The sequence below is a fragment of the Nelusetta ayraudi genome, unplaced genomic scaffold (assembly GCF_046127955.1).
Source record: "Nelusetta ayraudi isolate G7.1 ecotype Tasmania unplaced genomic scaffold, CSIRO-AGI_Nayr_v1 ptg000011l, whole genome shotgun sequence".
Taxonomy (NCBI): Eukaryota; Metazoa; Chordata; class Actinopteri; order Tetraodontiformes; family Monacanthidae; genus Nelusetta; species Nelusetta ayraudi.
This window is the reverse complement of record NW_027466061.1, coordinates 21,817,296-21,841,524: the sequence shown is the minus strand read 5'-3', so window position 1 is coordinate 21,841,524 and position 24,229 is coordinate 21,817,296. Positions and strand designations below refer to the sequence as shown.

General features: G+C 40.5%; 2 protein-coding genes across 3 annotated transcripts; one reads left to right on the top strand and one right to left on the bottom strand.

Annotated features, from left to right (window-relative positions):
• The first annotated feature begins 251 nt into the window (after positions 1-251).
• Positions 252-2,400, top strand: tceanc2 (transcription elongation factor A (SII) N-terminal and central domain containing 2). Its single transcript, XM_076021933.1, has 4 exons — positions 252-650; positions 733-874; positions 1,170-1,363; positions 1,672-2,400. Exons 1-4 carry the CDS (start codon positions 552-554, stop codon positions 1,858-1,860), a joined length of 624 nt encoding a protein of 207 aa, XP_075878048.1. The 5' UTR covers positions 252-551; the 3' UTR covers positions 1,861-2,400.
• A 13-nt stretch (positions 2,401-2,413) lies between these two features.
• Positions 2,414-21,664, bottom strand: cdcp2 (CUB domain containing protein 2). Of its 2 annotated transcripts, none has more exons than XM_076021921.1 (7): positions 21,306-21,664; positions 6,617-6,719; positions 6,079-6,426; positions 4,962-5,303; positions 3,866-4,219; positions 3,131-3,309; positions 2,414-2,738 (listed from the first exon to the last, which is right to left on the bottom strand). In XM_076021921.1, the coding sequence occupies exons 2-7, from the start codon at positions 6,681-6,683 to the stop codon at positions 2,433-2,435; spliced, it is 1,596 nt and encodes a 531-aa protein (XP_075878036.1). In that variant the 5' UTR covers positions 6,684-6,719; positions 21,306-21,664; the 3' UTR covers positions 2,414-2,432. The 2 variants fall into 2 exon arrangements, with proteins under 2 accessions (XP_075878036.1, XP_075878037.1); XM_076021922.1 differs by having other exon boundaries at positions 6,079-6,490; positions 21,306-21,662.
• Positions 21,665-24,229: the final 2,565 nt, after the last annotated feature.

Below are 24,229 nucleotides of genomic sequence, written 5' to 3'. Positions count from 1 at the left end.
CTCACGGGAACTCCTAATCACGCGATATCGTTTTGTTGCATTTATGTACCTCTAAGACAGTCGTACACGGCAATTGATCTGTCGCTATTGTAAAACCCACAATGTATACGAACTTTTCAAAATATAGTTAAACAACATTTGATATGTATTCACACGTACATTTTCACTGTTTGACCAAAATCTTCGCATAATCGGCTCTAGTGGTGCGTATTTTTCCCTACATCGTTTTGTGAATATAGGATTTTCCCCACAACATCTGAAGGTAACACAATTAACAACACCGGTGGCGGCGACGTTGTTTTCTGCTTAAGTTAGAAACGTCCCTCGTGTCGTGTATTTTAAACGAAAGTTAAAACTGACTTAAAAAGAACGTGTTAAGCCAAATTAGTAATGCGTTTACGTTGTAGTTTTAACGTTTAACTGTTAGATTGTAACGCATCAGCAGCTGCTAGCTTAGCTGCAAATAGCAGTTGGCGCCGATCGACTAGCTGAGCGGTACAGTCACTGTCGAGACTGAGCCAACAAGGTAGCATCTAACTTGCTATTCGAAAATGGACAGGTTTGTAGTTCGGCTTCCGAAGGGTGAGACGCCTAAAAGTTCCAAAAGTCACGGAAAAGTATACAGACAAACTACAATTGAGTCGTTACGGGTAAGCTGCAAGTCCCCACACTATCGCACAGCATTGCTGTTTCATAGGTCAACGATGCTTTCTGTCACTGGACTTTTTACAGAGAGTCGTCGTGATAGAAGACATCCTGCGCTACAAGTCTACGTTGGAGTTGCCGCACCAGAGTAAAGAGAACATGCTCACAGCTCTGACAGACCTGAGCAAGAAGATCCCATCAAGAGAGGTGCTCAAGTCCACAAAAATAGGTAGAGTTGGGATGTGTTTTCACTGTTGATTTTCATGCAATCTCATATTTCTGTTGAGTGTCGAGCACACACTTCAAGAGTCATTATTATATGATTTTAAACCTAAAACAATTAGAATTGTATAGCTAGGTTAAAATGTTTATTTGACACTATATGATAGTAGTGACGTTGTTTGGTGTGGTATGGCATTGTTATGGCGACATCAGCCGGAAAAAAAAGCACAAGGATATGAATTGTTTCTGTTTATCTCAGACCAATTAGTTTGTCTTATTATGAGATCTTCTTCCCTCCCAAGGTCATACTGTCAACAAATTGCGAAAGCATCCGGACCCTGACGTGAACTCATTGGCGTTGAAGGTCTACACTGACTGGAGGACCTTCATCGCGGAGAATTCTAATAAGCCGCCCATTGAAGTGCGCTCCGACAAACGGTCTGAAGGACTCAGGAGCAACGCTAGAAGGCTAATGTGTGACGCCCTGGAGGTCAAGGTGAGTGTCTCAGCAAAGTCTGGCGTAACAGCATGGCTTTTGCATTTATTCTTTCAACGTTTCTGAAAGTCGCATTGAACACGTATGCATTGCAGCTTCTTGCAGTCAGCGTCCCCTTCCTTATAAGAATTTGATTGAAGCTTGATTACATTTGTATTTGCTTAACAGCTGACCGCTACAACATCTTTTGTTTTTTTGTTGGTTTCTTTATTATCTAAAAGTACTTTTTGTGCCACGCTGCTTGCTATAAAAGTAACACAATGTGCTGTATGCAGTTTTTTTTTTAATGCTGTCTCCCTGACAAACAGGAGGACTCTAGTCTTGTGGACAACATTGAGAGAGAGGTGTTTCACCAAAGCTCCAGGTTGGTCAGCAGCTCATACAGGCGGACGATTCGAGCATTGGTGTTTGCCTTCAAACACAACCCGGACATCAGAACGCAAGTGAAGGACAATGTAATTTCAGTTAATCAGCTGGTTTCCAATTACAAGAAATAACAGGTAAACAGTTGTTCTCTCAGTCTGAATGCATATTGAGGATGGTTGCTCATTTAAAGGTCCACTTTCAGTGGTATTTATTGGCATCAAATGAAACAGAAATAAATGTTTGTGTATTTAGTTTAATTGTGTAAAAACTAAAGCTGTTTTGCTTTTGGTGACTCCTCATAAGCCTTTTTTTCCCAAATCTTACACACTGGATCCTTAGGTCTTTTACTTGAACATCATGTTTAAAAAGACAGTATTTGCCTTTGTTTTTTGTGGAGTATTTGTTTCCATTATTTTAGTTATTTATCTTAACATGTCTAAGAAGATATTAAATACTTTGTGACACATTGGCAATGTTACGCCTATTGTACAAAAACTGATATTTTATTGTCCTTGATGGTTTTTATGCTAATACAGTTCCACGATACTTCAGCCATGTTTGTTTTTTTAATCTTATGAAGTCTTGGTTTTTTAATTTTTTTTATGAGTTGAATGCATTTTGTTTTTAAATACAAAATTCAAATAAAATTTTCAAAGTCATCATGGAAATGATTTATGTGTTGGATGTACATTTATACATGCTGCTATAGCAGCACCAGCCAAATAATAGCTATGACCATGAGAATAACAGCCAGGACACAGATGCTAATGAAGACGATATCGCTTAGGTCATGAGGCTCAGTTGCTGTGTTCCTCGTGCCACCGTTGCTGTCTCTGTCGCTTTGCTGGGCCTCCTCCTCCAGACGACGCTCCTCTGCCGAAATGATGGACACTGATGCTATTTTCCGCAGGGCGTCACACTGCACCTTGTACTCCTGCACGTTCAGCTGCTTCCCATCAGAGAAATCTATGTAGAGTTTGTTTACCAGCACCGTGATATTCTGATATTTCTGCAAGGAATAGAAAGAAATATTAAGTGTCGTACGCCCAAAAGCTGTCAGTTATGTATTTTTCTTCCTGAACTAAAGTGGAGAGTCTTGCTGTAATTATCCAAAGAAATATCAGAAGACGGTGTGTTTTGACTCCTGTTTCAGGCCTCTGTCCGAAAATTAAGCTTCCAGCTAAAACTGATAGCTGAAAGTGCTGTTACTAACCTGGGAGAAGAATCAGTGAACTTTGACATAACAAATGGGTAATTTAAAGAAAAGCATGTTTTAGGACACACTTTTGAAATAAATGAACCAAATTAAGGAAGTAAAATATTAACTTCTCATTTCTGGGCAGGCAACAGGCACAGAATATTGTTAGAAAGCTCTGGTGAGTGAAATGAGACTGCACTCACCTGGCCAGCTGTACCACAGTTGACAAACTGAGCAAGTATCTTGTATGAAGTGGCTGTCAGCTGGGCTGCACAGGTCGGGTTTCCCAGGTAGATGCTCTCACGGTCCAGTTGAGGTAAGGACTGCTGCGGTATCAGAATGGTGAACTCTGATCGTGTGCAGCTGACATTAACAGGCACCACTTGCATTGTGGAGAGAAAATGACAGTTTTAGGATTTTTTTTTTTTTTTTTAACAATGAAAGGTTCACTGTCCACAAAAAGTTAGGAATATGTAACTTTGAATTATATAGAACATGTGAAAAGTTCATGCTACAGTTATATCTTGAAAGTGGTCTTCTAAGTAGAAGCACGTGATTGGAATTTCTTCATTTCAAATAGTTCATTCAAACAAATGTCAAAATGCATGTCTCAATAACTGGTCATTTCACATTTTTGTTTGTCGTCTTCCTTGATCTCATGATGTGAACAGCATAGTGGAAGCGGGCTGTTGTAATACAAACTAATTTCATCAGGTGAACCAGACAATTGTGTGTGTGATTTTTTTTAAAATCACCTTGTTAGAGAACAACATACTTGGCAGTTGATAATACAACACTGAAAAGTTTAGCAAAGGTCAAATTAAGGTCACGTGTAGATGTATTCTGAAACCTGAAAAAAGAATATCCCTAACCTTTTGTGAGCGGCGTATATTCAGTTGTTCAGCTGAGAATCACTATCATATGCGGAGAACACCTACCACCAAGATAAGAAGCAGTGAACCCTCTGCGAGCTTCATTTCTGTCTGTGCTGAGCACCACCAGCAACTTATTGCCCTTCGAAACGAGTGAGGCAGGTTGCTCCCTGCCACACCAGCGTCCCAGCAGGGTGTCCGTCTGGCTGTCACCGTCGAAGACCGCCACTGAGTCATAGTCGCACTCGCCAGTCAGACTGTTGCCCTCTTCCAAGTCCATGATGGGGAAGTGAAGTTTGATGCGGTATCCAGCTGCTAGAGTGATGCTCCAGTGGCAGTTGATGTTGTTTGGGTAGATGCTTGGAAAGTTAGGGCTGCTGAAGTTGCCACTTACTCCCAAAAGCACCTGCTGGCATTCACCTGTGCAGAGTGCAGTGTAAGACGTACGTTGGTTAGCTTTATTCATCTAATTTCACAATGTTCTCAATTCAGTTGGGACTTTCGGAAAGCACATTTCCTATTGGCTGCAAATTAAACTCTACATAGCTAAAAGCCCTGTGTGTAATGTCCACATGGCCTGGGAAGTCACTATATGGCTACATGTCCACCTTTTTACAAGTGGCTCTTCCTTTTATGTACATTTAAAATCTGTTAATAGCAATTGAAAACTTAGCAGCTGTTATTTGCCATGTCACACTTACGCACTGGGCATTTAAAGTAAGAAGGTTACACTGCTGGAATTAGATAAAGGTTCAGTCAGCAGGCCTGTGTTTTCTTGTTCAAGCTATGGATGGTGATGGTGTGAGGAAGGTAATGAACTTCAGCTTCACATATTATTTTTTTTTACCAGAAGATAGCTCTGTCATTGTTAGCAGAGGAGTTTGATTTCTATTTCAACACACAGAATGGCAGAATCTTTTGTGCAAAGTTTGACTCTCACTTCCTTTTTATTTTTAGAGGCCCAAGTAGATTTCAGTTTTGTTTTTATTTTTTGTGGAATGTTCTTGGATTGGCATATATCTGAGAGACTGACAGAGTTATTGCCTGACATAAAAAGTGAGTTTTGGATTGGGACAAATACTTCAAACACCTAAAAGCATCTGTGCAGTTGAGTCTTGTAAAAAAAAAAATAATAATAATAACTTTTACAAGACTTGTGTACCTGAATAGTAATAGGCCATGAATCCCCGTCCACCAATGTTAAAGTCTGACTTGAAGACCACAAGGAGGTGGTTCGAGGTGGTGACTATGAGTGGAGGCTTATCTGTCCCACAGTATTTTCCCAGGTGGCTGTGGGTGACCGTCGGGCCGTCAAACAGGGCGACGTAATCAAAGTTACATCCCTCATTGTTTTCCATCTGGAAGTCCAAGAAGACCAAGGTGACCACGCTGCTGTTCGACACGTGGATGATCCAAGAGCAGTCAGCATTGTTGCTGTACTCCTGAGGGTAGCCTGGACTGGAGATTTTACCTGATAGTCCAGTTAAAACTCCACCACACATGTCTGGAGAAGAAAGACCTGATAAGCAACTGATATATTAATATGGTCTGAGCTGATACCATACAATATAATACGAGATCAAACGAATCAACAACAGCAACAGTCACATAGAGAGAAAAACAGAAAGTGCTTGTCAACAAATTAGCCTGTTAACTGAACTACCTGTAATGCCTCCCAGCTCACGTGTGTATCATTAAAGACACTGAAACAGAGCAACTGCTCCGCGAGGAGGCAAGCTAGCAGCTAAACCTGGAGTCAGTGTGATGTTATACCCACACACACACACACTGGAACCCCCAAATACCACTGTTGCCATACCTTGGACACAGTTCACAAGTTATCAGAAGAGGATAACAAACAGCTAAATGTGCCAACGTGGCCTCAAAATGCACCAGACTGAAGTAGGATTGGGTCTTAATTGGCACACTGATCAGAGTCTGCCTTTAGGGGGTGCCGTTGTTTTAAGAACCCTTTTTTTTTGTTGTTGTCATTTTGGTAGCTATTATTGGCCAAAGAACAACATAATTATGTTCGGATGTCAAAGGTTGTGGCTGATAATTGCTACTGTGCTGTGGGCTGGCAAAGCAAATGCTTCTTGCTGAACAATGTTTTTTTGTTGTTGTTGTTTTTTTCCCCCCGGTGCTCTCTAATCACATTAAGGTCAAGAAGTACGAAGCTCAAAGCCATGAGTTATAGGATTGTCAGGAAATATCAGCTCAAGTTTTGTGCAGCTTGCCAACTGATCCCTGTCATATCACATCAAGTGCAACTCGTTTACCTTTCCTGTAGCCAACACGGAAGCCCCTGGAGGCTACGTGGCGGTCTGAGTGGAAGATGATAGACATGACATTCCATGAAGAGGTGAACTGTGGCGGGTACACGTCGCCACAAAATGTCCCGAGGAGGTTCCCCTCGTCCTCCGGTACGCCGTTGTAGATCTTGATGTAGTCGTATGCGCAGCTGTTGTGGTACTCCAGCTCAAAGTGGTGAAAGGTGAGGAGGATGGACGAACCCTCTGCAACCACGATTAGCCAGGAACAGTCGATGTTGTAGGGGTACAGGCCCGGGAAGTTTGGGCTGGAGATGTTGCCGGATGATGCAGAGAGGATCCCTCCACATTTGAAACCTTGCGATTGCAACATGTTAGTTGTCTCTCGGTGTTTTCCATCAAGATGGAAAAATCCCTGACACTGTAGAACAAGTTTGCATTGAACAACTAAGGTCCAACTCTCTAGTGCAGTGGAGCACCGGCAAAATAAAGCACCTCCATCAGATACAGGCCTTGCTCTATCGATAAAAAAAAAATTGCAACTCACCTTTTTTTGAATCAGCCTTGTCAACAAGCAGCAGTAAATATATCAGCATGGCCGCCCAGAGACTCATGCTGTTATTGTTGATTCGGCTTTTGTCACGCCTCGGCTGCAAGACAGACAGCGGAAGTTTTAGAGCGAACAGCCTTGAGATATCCGAGCTGGTTCCTGCCGAGGTAATAGCCTTTTGAAAAATTCATCCGCAGCCCTGAAAGAGGTACCCGACACCTACACAGGCTGGGCTGCGGTCCTCTTTGCTAAATTTTAATGACTGATATCCAATGAGTGTGAGTTGCTTGTCAGGACACAGTTTGGAGAGACACTATCACTACATATTTAATGATGGTTTCTCTGCTAATGCGTAGACATATTCACACTAAGTACCAAACAGGAAGACAAGACCACACCCTTGTCATGTCAAATACATAGCACAATTATTGTCAATGTGAACTATTGATGTCACAGAGTAAGGGACACATTGGTAAGTTTTGATAAAAGCTGCACAGATGTGAATGAAAGACATGGTCATCTGAAAGTGGATGAGCTGATAAAAACATTCAATCATTTATTTTATCCAAGGGGACATCATACAACTTATTATGCACTGTCAGCTGCTTAGAAAATCTTGAAACAAAAGAGCATGTTAAAGAAAGTGATAACTGAATGCTGGGCACAGAACTTCAGTGCATTTGAAATCACTGGGACTTTAAGTACCCCTATCTTATCTGATATCAAAAAATTAATCTTCTTTTGGTGCCAAATTCTGATATTCAAGATAGTAAATCTTAGTGTCTGCGAGCCAATAATCATTTGGCAGACACAAAGTTGCTAGCAATTGGCTTTCACATTATAGAGGCATGAACGAAAGACACTTGGAAACTATTGTTTATGTTAGAATGAAAATTAGCTCTAAGTCTAAAGTGTGGCTCCACTTCATTAAGGTGGATCAAAATAAAATAAATGTAATATGTCTGCCAAGGATATAGAGACAGGCGGATAATGAAACAAACTTGATTTGGAGAAAAGTCCAATTTGAATCAAAATAGGAAATTCAAGTTTTGTGCTGCAATAGCAATGATTTTTTTTAATTGTTCAAATTGCTTTTAAAATATCTGTTATCATAAAAAGTATCATTCTGGACAGTTCCACAAATTGTCATGCCCATTGTCATTGTCACACTGACACTTAAAAAAACATTTCAACAAAAAAGCGCCCACTGCACCATTTACAATTATCCTTACAGTTCCTATACTCCCATATTTGTCCTCATTTTCCTCTGCGACATTCGAGGATATCGTTCACGTGTGCTTGACTCGTCGACTGTCTGAAAGTGTTTGTGGATTCGGGTTTTGTGAGGTGTGTTTATAGGATAGCAGCGTTGAAATCTCAGTGACAAAGCTGGCTTACATGGCCACCCTCACCTCACTCGATGCAACCATCAGCTGTCGTCTCTTCTCGAGTGTTTTTTCATTATACTCTTTCAGTCTTTCTATTTACAAAACTTTCTGTCTGTGTATCTTCATTCCAAAAGATTCAGAAGAACACCGCACCACATATAAAGTAGCGCTCAGGAAGCATTCTTGGTTCACAGATGCAGGGTTGGGTTTTTCCCAAGACGCTAACTATTTTAATGCTAATTTTGTTTACACTGCTTTCCAAGAGTCCCAGACAGAAATGTTGCTGTGTTAACCAAATGCCAGTCATATTTTATGAGTCATTCTGTCTGGTTTGGCATGCCAATAGCTGAACAACGCTGACATATGTGGACAGCAGTAATCCTGACTTAGAGGAATACATAACAGACAGGGAGATAAAACACTGGCAAAGAAAACCTATTTTGGAAATAAATGTTTTGGAATGCAGGCAGCGGTGCATTGAAGTGCGAGGCTTTACGTGTGAACACTGCCTCTAAACGGCTTGGGCAAGAAGAGCAGCAGTACCCGAAGTCACCTGCTAGATGGTAGTGTTGCACCGTTCAGAGCCCGTCTAAGAAAAAATAAAGAAAATAAAAAAAATATAAAACAGAAAATCACCAAAGGCTTTTGAAAAGTCATGTGGAGCACTAAGCTGAAATAAATAAGAATGTGATTAAAATCAGTCAAGTGTTTTTCACACAGCGGTTCCTGGAACTAAAATGAGCCGGCCTGTCTTTGAATTTTAATTCTGTCCTCTCTGAAAGCCTGTCATTGTTCAAGGATGTGGATAGTGGGCAGTGCTGAAATGTGTTTCAGAAAGATATCATTTGTTTAGGACAATTAAATCACCTATTAGCTAAAACAATACTTGAAAACAAACATGGTTGAAAGCACTGTATATATATATATTTTTTTTTGCTTTTTTGTCTTTGTGGAGTGAAGCTGAAGTTGAGCCAAGCAAATATAAAGCTTTTTGAAAATAAATAAGTAAATAAAATGGCTAAAATAATAAATTAGCCGCTGATCATTCTTGGAGCAGAAGATAATGACAGTTTGTTGCAATTTAAATATATGTTCGTGAGACCATTGGCTTGGAATGTGTTTCTTGGAGCATAGGTGCATTTCACATCCTGGAAATGACACTCATCATGTTACACATTGCACCTTGAAATCACAAGACGATAGAGATTTGCTGCATGGCTGTGGGTGGATGCACTTCAACAGCTATGTCATCTGGTGCCTTTTGATCCAAATAAGAAGAATGAAACGATGCAAATGTTGATGGTGAATTTTTCATAAAATATGATCTGTTTTTTCAAAAACACATTTTCTATCTTTCTTTTTTTAACGCATCAGCAGAGGCAATGCTGGATTTTGCATAGGGTAAACAAGGGACCGCTGGTAACAGCTCAGTCTGAAAACCTCTGACAGCCAGAGAGAAATGAGGTGAATATAGAAGCGCATACTATGTCACAGGACAATAAAAACTTAATGTTACCGACAGAGCCTCCCACTTGGCTGCGTGCAATGAATGAATTATATGATTTATCGTGAAGACCTGAATGCATTGGTGTTTCTCTGCAGAAAGCCTAGGGATAACCCTCAAACATCTTCTGCTGTCCGTGTTAGTTGAGCACTGCTGCATGGCGTTTGATATATGAAACATCACACGGCACCGCAGCTGCTTGGATATTTTATTGCCATTGCAGCTCAGCCTGCATCAAGCACAGTTTTGTTTTTTTTGAGCAGCATTTTTTTTTTTTTTTTTAACCAATAACAAAGTATTTTACATTAGTCAGATTTGTAGAGCACTTGCGTCCCTTGCAGCAGTGATCCAGCCAAACTCAATGAGTACAGAGGAAATGTTGTTAGAGGCTTGTACTGTCTATTCTCTGTTGGTGCTGAAAGACTGAAACACAGACAGAAATGTGTCCCCGCCCGCCAAATCACACTGGTTTCCCTGCACCGGGCAGTTTGTTACATTTCCACCTCCTCTCTGAGCCAAGGACAATGTTGATGTCACTGCACCTCCAATTCTGGGAGCCCACAGATTTGATTATAGACGATAATGAGCTGAGCCTTCCCGTCCAGTTATGAGGGCAATGAAAGCCGTTACACAGGTTAAGAAACAGAGAGCAGAGAGAATTGTCCTACGTTGGCAACACAGTCTTCTCCTATCACCTTTGCTTTGTAGCTTTAGGTGACGAAGATAATATCTGACTTTCATAATATATATAGATGCAATATCATAAATGCACAATGTTGACTAATTAATCCAATAATAAAAAAAAAACACTGCAGGAAATAATGATAGGAAAAAATACATCTGCAAGTAATGAGAAACTTTGACAGACCTCTGAGGCTTAAATTCAATATTTAGCTGCTTTGCTTAGAATCTGCATTTCTTTTCCTTCCCAAAAGTGCTTTTGCCATGTAAAATAATATTGCATTCAGCAAAACACTGTAATTGTGGCTGTCATAGCTACGGCAAGGATAAACTGAATGAAAAATTGGGGGTTTTAAATATTAACAAAACCGGTAAATTTAGAAAGAAAACCCGGCTATGAGTTATTCATGTTCTTAAACTAAAACTTTTAAATCCAATGAAAGCAAAATATGAAAAAATTAATATGAAAATATGCACTTGGAACTTTGTTGTCCATACTGTGCTGAACTCCTGCAGTACTTGGAATGTTTCTGACAAAATGTAGAGGCAAGAATAAGTGGAATTTGTAATCATCACCAAATAACTGGCAAGTCATCTTCAGTTCATTCTTAATATAACTATTATTGAGCTGCCCAGCTGCAACTTCACTGTTTTGGTCCCATTTTTGTCAGGTTTTTGGTTTCAACCAGCAGGTTTTTATGCCATGCACACCGACTGGTCAAATGCGCATGACTATCACCTTGGGAGTCCGGGGTTCAAAGACAAAAAAACACAAAAAACGAAACACTCGCAGAAAATAGGTTGTTATGGAGTTTTTAAGTTCTATTCCAATGGCCACTTTAAGTTCTCCTCAGCGCTACAACACTTGCAACATTCTCACTCAATCCTGCAGTGCCGCCAATCTATGCAACACCCTGTGGTTCGTCAGTACTCGCAGCAACACATCTGTGCATTTGCTATTCTGACATGTATACTCAAGAGAATGATGCAACACAGTTATGGATCAAAGCAAGGACTTCAATATGATCTAGTCCTGCTAAAATTTCCGAGGGCAAGTTTTTTTTAAAACTTTTTTTTAACGTGATCATCCACCATTAAATCATCCATTATTATTTTTGTTTCAAATCAAATCACAAATTATTTTCAGTACGTGTGTTATTAATAACTTTGCACTCAACTAGCCCACTAACCCCATCCCGGACCCTCCACCTGTACATTGTATTTGATCATTTAACACAAGCCGTTGAGAATAGTCCAGAATGAACACACCACCCGGCAGGTGATTGACGGACGGACACCAGCAGCCAAGAAGCTAGTTGATCCTGAGCCTTCTATTTAAAAAGCCAATCAATCGTTTCAGATATTCTACGTTTATCTGAAGTAAGGAAACTCCGTGGAAGTTCTTCAGTCAGAATACGGTTGCTTTTAAAGAGAAAGCCCAAAGGAAAAATTAGTTTTAACCACCATGAGGAGCCGAGCCATCTAACTATGAATGTTTTATTTTTTAAATTCATATTTTGGTAGAATTCCTAGTTGCCTCAACTGACTCCACTTTTGAGTGACACGCAACGCTAGATTCCCCCTGCCACACACACACACACACACACACACACACACACTCAATTTCAACAAAATCTGGGATTATATTTCAAAATAAAAGTGCCATGAAAACACAGATTACATGATGCTTGTTTCCAGATTGATGTTTTGGGGAAAAAGTGGAATCAGTTTGCAGCAGCTAGACATTTGTCCTGTGTCTGTCAAAGTGTCAGCTAGCTTGAATGCAGTACAAATAGGCCATGTGTTGTGGTTTTATGCTTTTATTTGTGTAAGGTTGTCTTTAGATGACTATTACTGATAGCAACAAGTAGATTTTAAATTTTAGTAATGGCAGTTTGGACACATGGGAGATTTTTTTTAAACACACACATGCACGCACGCACGCACGCACGCACACACACACACACACACACACACACACACACACACACACACACACACAAAGCCATTATGTTTACATTTCTTTTATTTTTCATGCACTCATCTTGAGTTGCCAGCTGTGCCCCAGATGGCCTTCTTCCTTCAGTATACTGAAATGCAGGTCATCCCAGTGCAGTACACTGTGAGGTGCACAAATCTTGACATGGTGTTGCTCCAAGTTGTGTCAGGCTGTTTTGCACTTAGCAGAAGTGACAAGGGTGAAGTCACAACTTTTTCTCTTGTCTTCCTCAAGGTATTTAATGAGTAGTTGCTAATAGATAATAGATAGAAGTTGATCTCACATAAATCAAATACACACTGCAGTATGATAATTAATATGTGCTGCTGTATGTAGGAGCGCATTCACTAGTTGGCAGATACAAGGTTTAGCTTTTGTTGGCGATTTTTGAAACTGCATTGTGTTCATTGCACATCACAGAATTTGGACCGTTTTGAGTGCTGAAGTCATATGCCACACTTTTACAACCTTCTTTGCTTAAATAACCTTTGTGCATGTGCGTTTATCTAAAAATATGAAGTATTTAACACATGAGTATGGCATTGAACAGACAGATATCATAGTCTATTGAGTCTAAACCAATGTACATAAAGATGGACGGAGTCATCATGAGGTCACGCATTCTTTCATGATTACTCCAGAGATTGGTCTCATGGTCAGAGCTATCTTTAGTTTCCAGTTCATTTTGAAAGTGTAATATTCCATTTTTGGATATATGGGTGGGGCTGTAGGTGAGCAATGATTGTAGTGTGAGACCAGCGGGTGCCCCACTACCAGCCCACCCACTAGGAAGCCCACTACACTTGGCCTCAAAACTCTAGCCATGGCCACAGCTTTATTGCCTTTATTATTCATTAGCTTTATTGCCATTTTTACCTGAAATTAGACCAATTCAGACAAAATGGGCATTAGAGTTAATTTAGTGACATTTTCTACTAGTAATTTAGGGGAACCAACATAGGCGGTCTCTGCCTCCTTTTAAAAACCAGAAGCTCTGTTAATCTTTAATAGTCTAAACAGCCCTTTTCTATCCATAAATAAATCCAGTAGAATATATCCATGTGTATGCATGACACCCTATAGCTCATGGTGGTGCCAAGGGCGGTTTGCAAATCCTCATTGTGAGACCGCTATCTGCATGCAGCTGTGATCTGTAATGGCATCATATTTGTTTGTTTTGTTTTTGTTTGGTGGATGCGCCATGAATTTTCATGTTGTTATTGAAGGAGGCTGCCTTTGTGCACACCTGTGTCTCTAGATGTGAGCTAAGATACCGTTTGTAAAAATACCATATGCACACATGATCCTTGCACTCGGCTGCTTTGCATAATTATTTTCCTCCCTTGGCTTTTACTTTGCGTGGTTGGATTATAACTTTGCTGCTCATCACCAACCGCAACCATCATCACACTTACTGCTGACCTCCTGCACTGCGGCTTCTGTTTCAGCTGTTTCATTTCAGATCATAAACTTTTGCACGGCTGCTTATCACTGACAACGTAATGTCTCACTGGGGATGGACTGTGAATTTCAATACGCCCGAGTTAAGAGCAGTGCTGCGGTGCCGATGCGCTGGATGTTCACACCGGCAACCTTGGTCTCATTGGAAGAAATGGGGGATTTTTTTTTTTCTTGCACACTGCTAACGCAGAAGCCTGCCAACGAAATGGTCTGAATGGTCTGATGGGTGCAGAGGAGATGCTGCGGCTCTTTACTCACTATTTGCTGACTTCAAACACGGTGTCTGGCAGAGAGTTAAATCATAAAAGGGTTTTTCAACATATCTCTGACATAGATTAGCATTCGCAGGGCAAGCTTTGGCAAGCTTTCTGTCACAAAACAGAGGCAGTCCGTAATAACATTCTCTCTCTGTGCTCAGTGAAGCGTTAGATAAATGGTGGAATCGAACTCAGAGCAATAGGTTTATACAACGGAGACAAGACAGTCAGCGCACATTCCTTTTAATAGCTGTGGGCTGTGTTTTGAGTTGGGTGGGGTTCATCTCTGCCAGTCAGCTGCCAGAGCTCTATCAAACGTCACATTTCTTTTCTGTTATGGGCAAATCATTTGTAAACAAGAAGGCAGCCTTCTCTGCAGAAAGCTCAAGGTTGGAAGCTGATCTCCTGCTGATACTTGTTTACAAGCCTTCAGACGGTATCGCGCCCAGTGTTTGCAAAATGCCGCATGTTTACATTATTCCACTTCAGTATTAATTAGCTCGGAATGCTAATTGTGCAAATTATTTTGCAAGTGGCACAGTTTGTGATGCACTTTCATCGGTGGCGAATGAAGAGATGCTCCATAGTAATAAGTGTCCTGTGTATCTCGGCTTTTTATAGAGCAAATGCATAAAAGCAATGGCATCAAAAGCGGAGCCCTATAAATCAATTCCAACGAGCTGTCTTGTCAGCAGCATTCTTTTGGGCATGGAGCGACAGCATTTTAATTAATCACTCAGATAGCGATGCTGCAGCATAAATACTCGAAATGACAGGAGTTCGAAGGGTCGGAGAGAGGAGCACCGTGGCAAATAAACAGAGCGCGATTATGGCCTTGAGCAAGAGCACTTGATTAAGCTGTTTTAGCACCCGGTACTCTCTGGATTCTCAAAAAAAAAAAAAAAATATGACTCAGTATTTCAGCGAGATTGGTAATGGCTCTTGCTATGAGCTTGCATGAATATTCACACAAATAATCAAGAGGAATAGATGGCTCAAGTGGAGTCGGTGACACAAGTGGCTTAGTTACTCTGTGATTAATACTGGGGAAGTGTCTTGAAAATATTACAACCGCATTTGCTTTGCAATTTTAATATTCCAAGGTAAGTCTTTTAATCCTGTCTGTAGGGTAAGCGAAATACTGACAGTGTCACTGAGGCGAAACACCAGAATTGGTTGTTTCATTTTAGGCCTGAGCAGCCACTGGATTTATACCCAGTTTTGTTCACATTTGGGGAGGAAATATGGGCTCTATGTCAGGGCAGTGGGTCCGACAGTTCCAATAGCTATGCACTTAGGGAAAGGGTCCCTAGATAGTGCTCATTCTTTTAGTCTGCAGTGTTCATACAGGGAGACAACTGTATGGTTCAATAAAACACCACTATCTGTAATGTTCTTATAAATCTGACCTCAGAATGATGCTCAGCTCTGACAAGAACGGGTATTTTCCACCAAAACAATGAGATTCAGAATTACCTATTGGACCGCTACAAACAAAATTTGTCTTATTGCACGCCTGGATAGTGCAGTGAAATCTCGAGCGGGCCAGTACACTGCACAGCCTGCCAGATGGTCGAGTACATCCTCCTGGTCTCTTGGATGGCTTCAACTGTTTTGAAAGGACAAATATTTTACCCATTTTCAGATATCTGTTTTGCAACATAGCCTTCAGTGAAAATGATCATTGTCAGGAAAAATGCATATTTAGTCCTTTGTTTGTAGCCTACCACATATCTGTTCTACTCCCAAAACTAATGTTTTGCTTCTGGAGGCCTGCGTGGTGCGCTCGGATGGCGGGGTGAGGAACGCGGCTCGGGGAGTTGTTACTAACCTGGCAGAGGTAAGTGAGATATTATGTGACTTTTGTGATGTCACAACGTTAACATTGTTTGTTCAATATTTAATCAGGCTAACGAATGTAGGTGAAATTGATAGGAAATGTAGCCTACTGAACTGAAACTCCATTTTTTTGTGTGTGTATAACAAGGGCGTTTTGGAAGCAGTTTAAAATGAAATATAACACATAACACACACACAACATGATAATTTAAACATGCTCTCGTTGCTCAGGGTCGACTCTTGGTGCTTATTCAGCAGCCGCGAACAAACTCAGAATTGACAATCAGGTATATTATCGACTGGGAAAAAATATATTTTTCACTGGAGTAGTTATTCATAAACAGTCATGATCTCATGATAATTTCATGGCAAATCTGTCACTATCTGAGGAGAAGAAGCACAGCCAGAATTTTTCCACAAAGGGAAGCAATATCCACCACAGCCAAACCAGCTTCGATTTTATCCTGTCAGATGGCAACACTCAGCGGTACTGCCTGTTATTTGCGGTATTAATGGGAGGAGCCGCAGAGTTTCAGGGAGGAGACAGAGAGAAACTCAGGGTTTATTGAATAATGCCTGCCTGAGTCTGTTAGAGTCTGCAGTGCCTAACTCAAAGTCAAAGTTACGTCTCTGTGAAACGGGCTTGGGTTTGACTTCCCTCACTTAGTGAAATGGAAAACAAACAAACAAACAAAAAAAATCCAGAAAATCTGCTTTTGTGCAATAGACCCCAGAAGAGCCGCTGCAATTGTTGCACTATGTGGACAGTTTGCATAACGTTGACGTTCGCTGACAAGCAAGGTATTCGAAAAACACTGAACAAGCTCAATTATTTAGCAATACTTTTCCCCCTCAACAGTCGATCTGACTGTCTTTTGTTGGGAAAATGTAATCCATGAGACGCCACCTCGTGCTTGCAGCCAGATACAATGTTGACATTTGAAATGGATTTTTCCACTTTAAAGCACTCTTGAGGAATTATCCACCTTGCATGAATAAACAGCCAGAGTTAATCAAAGCAGAGTGTGGAGCACAAAACTAAATTTTACCAGGAGATGTTTGGAAAAGATGCCCAGTAGTATTTCAATAGTCAGGGGGACAGCAGCAGCGGTATAGACAGAAGGTTAACAGCTATCGGCCAGTTCCACTCCCGGGATGCAGGGTGACCAATTACTGTGATTAATAGAGGTCTAATTAAAGTCTCCCTCCCTAAGATTGAGGCTAATGTTTTCTGTGCAATAAAACAGAGGGGAGATATCTCTTTTCCTGCCCTGAATTTTATTACAGCTATACTCTGTATGGGTAGGTTTCAGTCTCGCTGGCGCTTCATCTAAGCTTCTCATAAAACATTATCATCACTTGCGAGCAGACTGATGGGAGGGTCTTTGTGTATTTTCAGCGCGCGGATGGGGTTGTTTGCACTGCACTCCCTCATCTATCAGCGGGCTGCCCTTCTCTGATGGCCGCTGAAGCTCCATTAGCACCCACCGTCCTGATTGATGTTACACAATCCTGTATTGGAAGGCAGGGATTGTTGTTCTGTAACGGCGACATGCTTATTACAACACCTTTCTCGGCAGAGAAGAGGAAAATTGCCCCACCGGTGTCGTAAGGCTCGGATTGGAATTGATGGCAAGCTCAGCAAACGTCTGAATTTATTTGCTTTTAAGGAGTTTGTTTGCAAATGTGCTGTAACTCTGAGGATGAATAATGTTTTCGAAAACAGGGTAGTTTACTGTAATGGGGATGTTTTCTGAATGAATACGAATGAGTTCTATTATATGAAATGGTTTTGGATTTTGTATATTTATAAATATATGTATATATATGAATATATATATATATATATATATATATATATATATATGTATATATATATATATATATATATATGTATATATACACATACATTCTTTTTTTGAAAGGAAGGTGCAACCTTAATTTAGATGCTTGATATATTTTGAGTGCTTAAAGTTGAGCCTTTGTCTCTGTTGACAACTTAGCAACAATATGTCAAGTTGAATTCCCATCCCAGAGGGCTTTCTGTCTGTTCTCCAGTTGCCCCCCACCGTCCCAACCACGTTTGCTGACAACAAAAGCCCATGCACCAGAAAATGTGACCTTGTCACTGACTTGTCACACTGGTACACTGGTATGGTCTTTTTTAATAGATGAAGCCTTGATGGCTGAAGCCTTTTATAAAGGAAACACACTCTACTTGTTACTGCTACTAGTATAAAGTAGTTTTCCATTTCCAATCGATATAGGATTTCTAACCTTCAATTAACATCCCATTTGAGATGAACTATTGACTGTATGAAAAAAAAGGGCAGATTCTATTGTTTGTCTCGCAGGAACGCAGGAACTGCCAGACTTTGCTGCAAAAAGATTGGCAAGAAGCACTGGCTGTCAATAGGGGAAGAAGCCTAACATCCATACCTATGGTGGATGATAAGGGCCAAACACAGTACAACTGCCTAATGCGCCTTAGTTGGCAAAAACAGCTGCAGATATACAGTAGGTGGATGAGGACGGCATTTTTGAGTATATTTTAAGCCAATTTCTACTAGAAACTTTCTAGTCAGTCGTTCTCGGTCTGCCTGTTTGTCTCTCCATTGAGCTGTTCCACTAAGTGTGCCCCTGCAGGTTTGGAGCACTTCCATTGTGGTGACTGGTTTATGCAGCGTTTTGTTCGTTTGCATGTGTTTTCGGGGGTTTGCATCCATTGTGTTTTGCATCGCTTCTAAGTTTGCTGCACATTTGATGGTTAAGTATATGTTTTTATGTCTTGTAGTGCATTTTCTTTTCCGTTTGCACCACAATCCTCTTTTTGTACCTTGTTTAGACTTGTGTTTGTCTTTGCGAATTTGCATGTTTTCCATACCTGAAGCTGTTTTCGCCAACTGAGGCGCAATAGGCAGTTGTGTTTGGGCCTTGTCTTATTTGTCTAAATCGCTAGAAAAAAAAAGATCAAATACGCTGTGATGTCCATTTTGTTAGGTTGGAGGGAGTTGGGGCACTCACGCTCCACCTCCATTTCTGGTTTCAAAACGAACCAAAAACTCAAAATGGCATTGACAATGAAACCAATCTCTCAGCTATTCTGTAATGGGTGATATTGATGGGTGATCTCTATATACAGTCTATGTCTATTTATAAGTTGGAAAAACAAGAGGAACGTGTCCTCAGTTGTTGTTTGCGCTGACAGCTCATCCAAACTAATCAAGTTATTATGTATATATATGTATACATACATATATATATGTATATTTATTTATATATGTATATATATATATACATATATATATATGTATATATATATATATATATATATATATATATGTATATATGTATATATATATATATATATATGTATATATATATATATATATATATATATATATATATATATATATATATATATATATATATACATATATATGTATATATATATATATATGTATATACCATATTGTGGGACCATAGTGTTCATGTACAGTTGTATCCACCGAACTATATTTAAGGAAGTAGGGGGTTTGTATGCATGGCTCATCTTTGGAGCAAAGTTTTAGTGACATACTGCCACCTAGGGACCTGGCATGCACACTACAGCATTTACAATAGCGAGATGGAAGAATTCTATTCAGGCTGAGGGGTGATGACAGAAACTATGCTGTCGAAAGCAGAATCAATTTCTGCAAGTATGACAAAGATCCCCAAGGTTTGTGTATTTGTTGTTATTTTTGTTTACTTTGGGTTTTTTGTATTTTGTACCTGTTATGCTGTTCTTTTGTGGTGCTCTTTGTTTTGTTTATCGTTTTGTTAGCTCTATTTTAATTTGGAACTTTGTTTGTTATGTGGTGTTTTGTTTGCCTGTATTTTTATTTTTTAGTTGTTTTTGTAAATTTGGGGATGTTTGTGCAGTTTGTGGCATGTTGCTATCACCTGTTCATCTTCTTTATTCTCACTTCTTGGGGAAAATAGTGAGTGAAAAGAAATAAAAAAAACAACAACACACTTTTCCTCTTGCACTTGTATAAACACTATGCAAGAAAAAGCACACCGGAAATGCACCATTCCTTTTCTGGGAGGGTGCACGTTACAACTCTATAGGAAGCCTGAGTATGATGTCACTTGAGATGTCATGATTTTACTGGTTATCATAGCAAAATGAGTTTTTCATCAAATCAAACATATTGCTCCATTTTTAATAACACAGCTGGCTAATCAATCGCGTAAAGCACAGCTCTCTCTCTCTCTCTCTCTCTCTCTCTCTCTCTCTCGAATTTAGATCTCAGGTCACTGAGGTCCCTTTGACTGTCTAATCTGAAATTAGGACTTCAGGGAGTGTAGTTATACTCAATGTAATGCAGTCACTGAATGTTTTTATCCCCGCAAAACTGAAAAACTCACTCGCTTCTAAAGGCCATTTTGAGATCAAAGCGAGCCAGACTTTGTTGTCAGCATTAAACAGCCTTTAACCACATAAAATGTGACATTTTAAAAGCTTTGAAAAGTTTATTTTTTATTTTTTATAAAAATCCATAAATTTATGCCATGAGACGTCGACGTGCCCATCTGATCAATGCTTATTTTTCCTGTGGGACTGCTCATCCGGACGTCTTCTGTGTTTGCAGTCTCTTTGGTGCCATCTGTGTCAGCAAAATCTTGAAAAGTGAAGGCCGGAGTCATGTCGCTACTTTTCATTACAGCCTTGAATTCTTGTCTGTATTCATTAGTTGGGAGCGATGACACCATGAGTGCCAGGGCAAGCTGCCAAGGCATCCATGCCGCGAGACAATGAGGGAAACTGCCGGCTCTGTAGCCTGCTGATGAGTACACAGTCTCTTTGATTTTGCTTTTGAAACAGAGATGTAAAGCTTGTAGCCCGCCGGACTGTCAGAAAGAGGCTGAGCTGAATCACTTAATTTTGGACTTATTTAGTGCCAACTTTTCTTTTGTTCCTTTCACTGAGTGACTCCTTCTTGTCATCACCAAGGTCGCAAATAAGTCAGACACCAAACTGAAAATAACACGTTGTCCCAATTCTGTTGCCGGGATGCAATTTTTCACTTTGCCTTAAGTGTAGGTTGCTCAAAATAATTATTAAAATGTTTGGAGATAATTTTTTCTGTGCATAGAGGAAGGAAGTGTGAGAGAACGGGAATGACATGTGGGTACGGATGAGTCAGATTCAAACTGACAGCCTTAACAAGCTGAGCTTCCCACACACAAACAATTCTGTTTTCATTGTTAAATTTATGCTGTTGGAAACATCGTACACATTCCCCCCTTCCTCTAATACTTATTTTTTGGCTGTGAGTGTATGCACAGCGTTCCTCTTGTACAATGACATCTGACAAAGTGTCGTGATTGCTTTGCCGCATATTGAACGCACCATTTTAGTATTCCAACGTCGCACATTATTAAACCCGCTTCCACACATTAACCTTTCCCGAGTTCTTTTCTGTGCTGCACGCTCACATGTGCCCAGACTATGATTAATATGCCTTTGCCCTCGCGTGATAAAATCTTGCAAATCTTTCTCCCTGCCTACCTTCAACTCCAGTCACCTTATTATTTTCGAAAGGTTGTTTGGTCACTGAGCTTAGATTATTTTGTTCCCGGCTCTACATCTTGTGTGCCATGTGTCCCTTCCTCATTCATTCAAATTATTCTTCCTTCTTTTCCAGGAATGGAATATGGAAATGTGGTCTCGCGACCACGTGTGGATGAGGTTTCACAATGCTGTTAGAAAAAAAAAAAATCCGCTACCTCGCACTGCGTGGATGCCCTTGGTTTGCCTTGGTTTCTTTTTTTCTGACTACATTGTGCTGTGGGACTGAAAAAAAAAACACACAGCATACGTCCTAACAGAGGAATGAAAACTGATGTAATGGGCTGGTATGAACTCATTCTTTGCGTAAGGCATAATGGTACCTTCCATTTACCTCTGAAGTCAGAAGTCAGAGCTTGGAATTATGTCATATTCCAGCTGAATGTTCTATTTGTATGTCCGTGAAGCGGCGTGGACGTGACCAATGTAGCAGCAAGGCTGTAGACTCGGTTCTCTCAATAGTCGTGTGGGTGTGCTGAACTTTTTCAGGTGGTTGCATCGACTTGTGGTCCGGTGGCGCCCCTTTAAATTTTTAATGTGCTATTAGCCAATGACCTTGCATGTTGATGAATTGTTCCTTGTGCACATAGCCAGATAAAAGAGTCAGGGCTTGGTAAAGGATAAACACTTTATTAACAACATTATGAAACACGATCAGGTATGACTACAGAGACGTCTCGTTGGGTGATGTGTATGTTGCACACATGGACGATAGGAAGAAGAAGGTCCAGGCGTACTTGTGTGGTTTTCACAGTTTATTTTTGTCTTCCAACCTCTGCTACCGGTCGTACACACCGGCATATGCTTAGCAAAACTCTGAAATCTTTATGATTTTATGTGTTTTGTGTGTGTATTCTGCATTTGGATTTTTTTTATTTTAACTTAATTTCTGAGTTTTTGCAGTTCCGTGGTAATTTTTGAACTTTAAGCAAACCTTTTTTAGCTGTTCCCTTCGGGGTTCGCCAAAGCAAATTGATGCGGATGTTATAACAGAAATGATTGACAGTTGTTGGAGACGGATTTACTATATCATTCCAGATAAGCTGAACCGTTATGTGGTCTGCTTGCCATCTGTTGGCGAGTGCTGGACCAATTCTTTGGAAGTTTACCTCGTTTTTAAATGTATTAATATAACCATTTGCTATCACTGCTTCTCCTGTACTTGAGTAATAACACTTTAATCAAACTGTCTGTCCTGTGGGAAAAATATCTGTGTGGCGGCAGCAGACAGAAAATAGCACCATCTTCATAACTGCAAGTATGAACACTGACATTCTGGAATTTTCCAAGTGGAGATGACGGTACAGAACCTGGTGACCATAATGGGACTAAAAGGGCTGAGAGAGGAGGCAGGCAGCAGGATGAAGTGGCCACTACTGTGACTGACTCAGTTAAAGGTTAAAGCTCTAAATGTTGGCTGGAAAACACATGACCACCTCTTACCCAGGCCAAAGCTACAACTAGACTAGCCATGACGAGATGAGAGGCGTGAGTTGGCATCCCTGGTGTTTGTAAATCTACATTGACTTCCATCCATCCAATTTTCTATTAATGCTTCTCCTGCACTCAGGGTGACAGAGGCTGCTGGGGCCTATCCCAGCTGTCTTTGAGGAGTGCGGGGTTACAGAACGAACAAGTCACAAGTTTATTGCAGGGCAACATTAAAAGACAAACAACCGTTCACACTCACTCCTGTGGCCAGTTTAGAGTTCCGTATTTACCTCGTGTATGTTCTAGAACTGTGACAGGAAGCCACAGTACCCAGAGAGAGTCCACGCAGGGGAACTCAGCTCAACTCAGAAAGGACCCAGGCCAGGGGATCACACCTGTGACCTCCTTGCTGTGATGCGACAGTACCAACCATTGCACCACCATGTCACCCTTGTTTTAATTCATTTGTTGATTTATTTTCTAATTTTGCTTGTGGTGTTAGATCACAAAAACTCATATGCATATCCACACTTCAAAAAACATTAACAACAGAAGACTAAAATCAATCATATAACAAAGAAATAGTCTTGCATTGATTTGGTAAGTTTCACCACAATTTATTAACACACACAGCATTGGTTGCAGCGGCTGAAATCATCTGCTGATCAGCACTTTCCCCCATTCATCGTCTGGGGTGCCACTGACTACTGTTAAAGTGAATGGCGGGGTCGTTAACTTCTTAACATAAGCAAATAGCAATACAGTTAACACACATTGGCAATGGTCCGACACAGCATGATGTACTTTGAATGAGCTGCATAGATTATTGAAGCACTGATAAATATGCCACAGTGTCTATGTTCATAGTAATAGGAAGGGATGGGACACCTAGCACAATGCCTCCCTGTTGTCCACCCACGCAGTTGGCATTAATAATTTGCGGACATTAGAAAACACTGAATTCTACCTCAAGTGTTGAATCTATTGTCTCCTTCCGCTTACATTTTAAAATGTTGCAGGCATACAGAAATGACCCAGTTAAAAAAAAAGATGTCTTTCTACAAAGTGCACTGACCCAATAGCAAAGTGGCTGGTTTGCCAGATGGTGAGACCAGCGCTGCCTGCTACTATCCATCTGCAGCTGTTTTGTATTTCTACTAGCGGAACTTGGCAACCGTACACACATATTTAGCAGGAAAAAAGAAAACTATTAGCAGTTGTTGTGTGTACCAGGAACAGAAAAGTCCACACAAAAAGCTGCTAGAGGCCAAACAAAAGTGCTGACTGCTGCAGGGACAGCTAGTGGCGCATGGTTGAAATTGTTTTCTGTTTTTTTTGTTTTTTCCAATCCAGGTGCTCCTAGCAGTGCCCTGTGGGAAGTCATTTTTGGAGACATATTTTTTCTCAATGGCTGCTGTGAAGCAGTTAAGCCC